This window comes from Gopherus evgoodei, chromosome 19 (genome assembly GCF_007399415.2).
Source record: "Gopherus evgoodei ecotype Sinaloan lineage chromosome 19, rGopEvg1_v1.p, whole genome shotgun sequence".
Classification (NCBI taxonomy): domain Eukaryota; kingdom Metazoa; phylum Chordata; order Testudines; family Testudinidae; genus Gopherus; species Gopherus evgoodei.
Window position 1 is genome coordinate 18,699,131 of NC_044340.1, and position 6,309 is coordinate 18,705,439.

A 6,309-nucleotide genomic window follows, 5' to 3' on the forward strand; every position below is an offset into this window, starting at 1 on the left:
TAAAATGTAACAAGTTGAACAGGCAATTGATGTTCTGAGGCTCTTCATGAGCTAAAGATAATCCTCAATCATTTATGGATGGCACAACAAGAGTTCAGAGCAGAGTGTTTTTTCTACAACACACACAGGTGAGGAAACAGACAGCCAGAGCCTCGTGTGCATGTTATGTACATTAAAACTAATTAAACGTGTTGGTTTGTTCAAATACTGGAGGATGCTCAATCTGAATACTTCAGAGAGGCTCCTAGGAATTCTAGCGTCATCCATGATTTGAATTCTACTAACAGGAGATCAGATTGTCATGTACTTTTGTCACCCCCACAGAACAGAGGGGCTGCAACATGGCGCTCACACACCCACACACACAGAAATGCTGACATGTCAGTAGAAATATACAAATATCTGCAGGAGGATCGAGCAGCCCTTCACAAGGCTGTTCATTCAGTTCCTATTCCTGTGATACTAGCACATCCAAATGCAGGAACAAGTTAGGGTTCCTGCTCTTACAGCTTAGGACAGGAAATCAGAGCCCTGACCCCACAAGCTGATGCTCATCCGCAGACCTTACACCCACAACGAGCCCTACCAGCCAACAAAGGACTGTGCAAGTACAGGGGTCCTTCTGTCTGTGCAGATCAGCCTGCATGATCGGCTCCAACAGACCCATTAAAGGCTATATTCTGATCTCCTTTACAGTCGGTGTAAACCTAGAGAAATGCTACTGACAATGTAAAAAAAACCAACCAACCCACGGAGTCCAGTGGCACCTTAAAGACCAACAGATTTATTTAGGCATAAGCTTTCATGGGTAAAAACCATTTATTCAGATACCCACGAAAGCTTATGCCTAAATAAATCTGTTGGTCTTTAAGGTGCAACCAGACTCCTTGTTGTTTTTGTGGATACAGATTAACATGGCTACCCGCCGATACTTGGCACTGACAGTATAGTTACTCTGGACATTCTCTTGGTTCAAACTCTGATCACTATGACACCAAAGTTATCATCTGACACTTGTTTGAGAAGCAAGGAGGTAAGTATTTCATACGCAGTTACTCAATGGGGAATAGCATCATGAGATTGTTAATTTTACACTCTATATCAATCCAGAAGGCAGAGAGAAAACTCCCAGAGTCCCTGGAGCACGATGTGAGAATCCAACATGCCTCAACCCAATGTTAAAAAAAAAATAAAAATAAAAAAAGCCCCACAATTACAGCACATACCTAGCCCTGGCATCTGAATGCATGTTAGGACATGGAGCAAGAAAAGGACAGACTATTGCCTGAGCTGAGTGCTATTCTCTTTTCAACCCAAAGAAGGAAGTGCACATCTTATGAAACAGGCAAGAAGATACAGATTCTTTGATATTTGGGTTGTGGGCTCAAATCTGGCCAGGTAGTGACCATAAGTGACCATTGTATTGGCTAAGTAAGTTGGTGTGGCTCAGAGTAGTTCTCCACAGACAAAGGTCTCCATAATAATCCTCTCCCCAGACATCCCCCCCCCCATTTAGTTTGCAACTTGTTAATGCTTTACCCAGTTGAGAATGCAGTAAATTCACACATGTGCAAAGGGCCAGCAAGAGGCCTATGCACCACTAAGGTCCCACTTCTTGATGTCTTGAGCAGGAACTGAAGAGTGATGCATAGGCCTCATGAGAGCCCTACGCACAGGAGTGAATTACCCCAGATGGAATTCATTTTCCTCTAACTGGGGTCAAACCAGCCAGCACTAAATTCAACTAAACAAAAATACAAAACAAGCTGATTGTGACACGAACCATCAAATGTCAGGAAAGATGTGCTGCCACATCAAGACTAAATGAGGGCAGAGGATTTACCTGTGTTGTTCCACCGTCTCGTTGTCTGGTAGTTCTGCCCCACAAACACTGCACTGTTCACCGATGGCTCGGTTTTCAGTTTTCATGCCAGCTGCCAATTCACCCAGCTTACTGAACAGCTCCCTTTGAATAAAGCCTTGAGGCAGAAGCCCCCCGGAAGCGCTGAAGTCCCTGGACACGGCAAGAGCTGGCTGCATGTGAAGAGCTGACGTCATGGAGGATGGCATGCTGAGCATCGAGTCAGTTTTGTGATTTGGTAGCACTGAATATATACTCAGGTGTTTCTCACTTTGAGAAATCGAGTGCTCTGGTCCGACTGACACTCCTTGGCCCAACTCGAGGGGCTGCTCTGGATTCTCATCCCAGGCATAATGAAGTTCCCGGGCACTTGTGATAACACTGCTACGCGTGGGAGTACCAGGGCCTTCCTTGCTTTTGTCATCGGACTTGTCCCCTCCAGAAGTGCTGGACTCTGCCGTCTGTGGGCTTTCATGGCTAGACGCCTCCTCCACTTGCATCACTTCTGGTTTTACTTCGGAGAGACTGGGGTGGCGGCTGCTCGTGGAGTGCAAGTCCTCGGAGGCGTTCTGCTGTAGAGACCCTTGCAATAACGACTGCCCAATGGTCAACAAACTATCCACAGCAGCCTTCGTGGGGCTCATCGCGGAGACTCCAAACGAAGTCGAGACAGATGGGCTCTGTTCCACCATCGCCCCCGTTAAACTCTGACTGGCCATGTTGGCATAACTACTCTCTTCACTGGAATGCTTGGAGGTGAATAGGTTTTTGATGTACCTAGATTTTCTATCCTCCTCCTCACTGCCACCATCTGTCATGTTGACTTCTGCATCATTCTCATCAGAAGCCTGAATGGTCTCCAGGATCTTCAGACACTGTTCTTCCAAATATTCTATTTCTAGGATCTCGGCTGCGTAAAGAAGATCATCCAAGTCTTCAACTTTAGCCTGGAGGGTGGCCGTGTAAGCGTATTCCAGTATCTGCTGAAAAGTCTTTGGTGAAAGAAAGTCCAGGGTATAATGCTGACTGTTGCGGTGGAACAGGATTTCAAACATTTTACTAGTGCAAGCCAACACTGTCCTGTGAGCATGGAACTCCTGATTGTCCACCATGATGACCACATCGCACAGAGTCCCTGCAAGGCGCATTTGGTTGGCTTTCTGCAGGAGCCCCGTGGGGTGGCTGGGGTTCTGGAGCTGTATCAGACCCATTTTAGTCAAATCCATAGTGCGCCTGAGATTTAGTCATTAGGGTGTCTTTCTCTGCTCAATCCGGGACTAGCTTTAGGTGCCGGTTGTCTGTGAAAACAAAATAGAGAAGGGAGAAGTGGGGGAATAAAGGGGGAAAAGAAGTTTTAGTTTAGGATTCTGGCAGCAAGTTGCCTACAAAGTTTCTACAACTAAGTTTTGGAGCCTGGAAACTGTGGCAGTAAAAACTCCAAAAACATCATAAACCAACTTCCCTTTACAAGGGCTGAAAGGCACTGAGGGGACATGGAGAGGGTCGCTGGGTTCCAAGCTGCAGCACTCCTTGGCCTTGCACAGGCAAGCTTGCCTGGTTGATAAACCGGGTCACCCTCCAGGTACCTTTATGGCATAGAGACAATGAAACCTGAGGAAATAGGGGGGACCTCTTGTTGTTGGAAGCTGAAGAAGGGGGTGTCCAGGCATCTCCCCGGCCCCTCAAAGAAATCACAGTCACCCTCCTTAAATCGGCAAACCTTGTTGTGGCTGCTACAACCTCCACTGCCTGTCAGCCCCAACCCCCTAAGGCCCCCCCAACACAGAGAGTCCTGCCCACACCTGGTACCCTCAGGGCCTCTCCCCTAAATACACTCACACGCCCTCCACACAAGGGCCCACCCCGCTGCCCCTTCGTGTCCCCAGGAACGGGGCGGGGGGGATCTGTGCTCCTCTGGGCCCCACCCCGCTGCCCCCTCGTGCCTCCCGGGAAATGGGGGGATCTGTGCCCTGGGGACTCGCCCTCTGCCCCGCACGCTTGATGCCCGGCCCCCCAAGGGGCGTGAAGCAGGAGGGGTCCCGCTGGGCGGACGCTCCGCTTCGCCCCTGGACTCCGGGCCCACCGCAGGGCTGCGGGCAGCGAGCAGGGACGGGCGAGCTGCTCGAGGGGGACCCCGAGGTACCCCTGAGATCGGCCCCCTCCTGGAGCCACTCCCCCCACTCGGCTCCCCTCCTCCGGGTCTAACCCCCCCCAACCCAGCTCCGGAGACACCCCCGGGCTCAGCCTTCGGGCGAGACCCCCAAACCCTCCAAAGAAGGACTCCAAGCCCCGGCTCCCGCCCCCAAACCCAGCCTCGGGGGGCTCCGAGCCTGGGGCCCCAGCTGCCCCCCGCACCTCGCCGAGGGCAGGAACATGCTGGATCGGGGAAAAGGATGGGAAAGCCCCGGGGAAAGCAGCTAGGGCTGGGGCTTCAGCATCAGCGCCGCCGCTGTCCGCCCTTCCACAGCCCTGGGGAGAGGCACCTCGCCGAGAACAAAGCTTCCAGGGGCGAGGTGGAAGGGTTAATGAGTGAACTATTAAAATCCTTTAGCAGCTCCGCATTGGGGCTGCGTAGACCAAGTTTCAGCAGCGTGTGTTCGCCCCCCCCCCCCCGCAAGCACCCCAAGAGAACACCTACCCCCTCCGGCACTCACACATCCACCAACACAAATCCCGGGGAAACCAGCCGCATCTGTTTTAGTTATTGGGCAGAGGCGAGAGCCCAGCTCCGCACTTTGGAGCCAATGGAAATCACAGCTTCTATCGCACAAGATAATCACCAGTCCCCCCCGCCCCTGCTCCGGTCGCTTGCAACAAACTTCAGCCACCAGACTCGAATAAATAAATAAAATAACCCGACAGCGTTGGAAATCCAGCCTCACCCCGAACCCCCCGCCTGCGCTGAATGGTCAAGCCCCAACTTCCTTGCGCAGAGGAAGAAAGCGGAGCATTGAAAGATGGGATGCAAAATATTGTAATTCTGGCAAAAGCTGCTTCCACACTCACAGGACCTTCGGCGAACTGGGGGGGGGGGCGGTATTTATCTCAGCTAAACAGCACTTGGCCAGATATAATCCAGATCAAACGCAGAGCAGCCTGAATTACAGGCAGCCACACCACCATGGACGGAGCCTGTCCGTGGAACTGTCACGTAGGGCCGGGGAGCAAAGCAAGCTCGATTGTGGGGTGTAACACTCCGGCTCGGCTCTTTACCCTGCTCGCTCCCAACTTGCCCAGCGACCGCCAGGGATAGAGATTTGCACCCGGCGAAGGAAGTTTTGAGCTGGACAATTAAAAGACAGACCCCGCTGTATTTACAAGGCATCAAATATTCATCAGGTGCAAAGGCTGGAAGGAACCCAGCCGGGGGGATTTTTTATTTTTAGACTGCACAAAGGCGTGTTCCTTACAACACCAGGCACCAAACATTTTCTGTTTGAAATTGCATCTTTCCAAGCAAACGAGGCTGAAGGGACAGAAAAGCGAAGTGCCGGCTCGATCCCAACCTTTCCAACACGCTATTTGCAAAACTAAAATAATAATAAAAAAGGGGCAAATCGCTTCCCCAGCCCTGAAACGAGCCTTTTCGCTCTGAAATCATCACAGGGCTCCACCTCCCCACGCACCAAATAAATAAGGAGGGAAGTCACATTTTTCTCCTGCGAGCCCTTCAGAATACATATGAGCCAGAACATCACAACAATTGCTTCTCATCTTCCTGCCAGCTCCCCCCGCAACCCAAAGCGTCCCCAGTCCTCCCTCTTCCCTTGCAAGCACCCTGCTCCCTCAGTGTCCAGTTGACCATCACCCCCCAATTTCCCCAAGGGAGAGCCGGCTAGGTGCAGAAATGACAGGCGAGACAATTTATCTCCTTGCATCCCTCTCTCCGTGCATCCATGCATGAGCAAACACACCCCCCCCTCCCCGCGCCGCCTGCTCTCCAGAGCTCCCAGCAAGTTCCTGCAAGCCACCCCCGGGCACTCACTGTCTAGGGCATGGCAGGAGGCTCCCGGGCGGGCTTGGCGCTGGAACTGTTGCTTGTTATTAAAGCAGCATCAGCAGCATAATCCGGCAGTTCGCAGTACCCGCTCTCATCCTCTCCAACTCCTCTCTGCTTTAAGGTTAGCAAATCAACACCGCGCTGACTGACGTGCCGGCTTGCGCCCCGCGTCAGGGCCGCTCCCACCCCAGCGAAGCCCGGCCCGGGCACCATCTTTACTGCTGGCACGGGGCTCGTGCCCACACCGCCCTCCCACACCCTGCTCCCACCCCCCACCCATAGGCGCAGAGCCTGCCCCCGCACGCACGCACCTCGGAGCCCAGCTGATCTGTGCCTGCCCCCCTAGCTGCTGAGGCCTCTGCTGGGAGCCTCCACCCTGCCAGGGGGGCTGGGGGAGAGCCTGCAGGGGAAAACTTTCTGGACATCCACCCTGGGGGAGCTCCGCATG

The 6,309-nt window shown here is 52.7% G+C and overlaps 1 protein-coding gene across 4 annotated transcripts in view; it reads right to left on the minus strand.

The window, feature by feature from the left end:
* The window catches only part of ZBTB16 (zinc finger and BTB domain containing 16), a 173,598-nt gene extending 167,608 nt beyond the window's left edge, over positions 1–5,990 (minus strand). The window contains exons 1-2 of one of the 4 annotated variants that reach the window (XM_030538387.1): positions 5,847–5,990; positions 1,844–3,159 (exon numbers count right to left, since the gene is read on the minus strand). In XM_030538387.1, coding sequence (XP_030394247.1) covers positions 1,844–3,087 — 1,244 coding nt within the window. In that variant the 5' untranslated portion in view covers positions 3,088–3,159; positions 5,847–5,990. Of the gene's footprint in view, positions 1–1,843; positions 3,160–4,499; positions 4,678–4,743; positions 4,798–5,846 lie in introns of those variants that run through there. The other 3 variants (XM_030538390.1, XM_030538389.1, XM_030538388.1) reach the window with 3 other exon arrangements.
* Between the last annotated feature and the right edge of the window lie 319 nt (positions 5,991–6,309).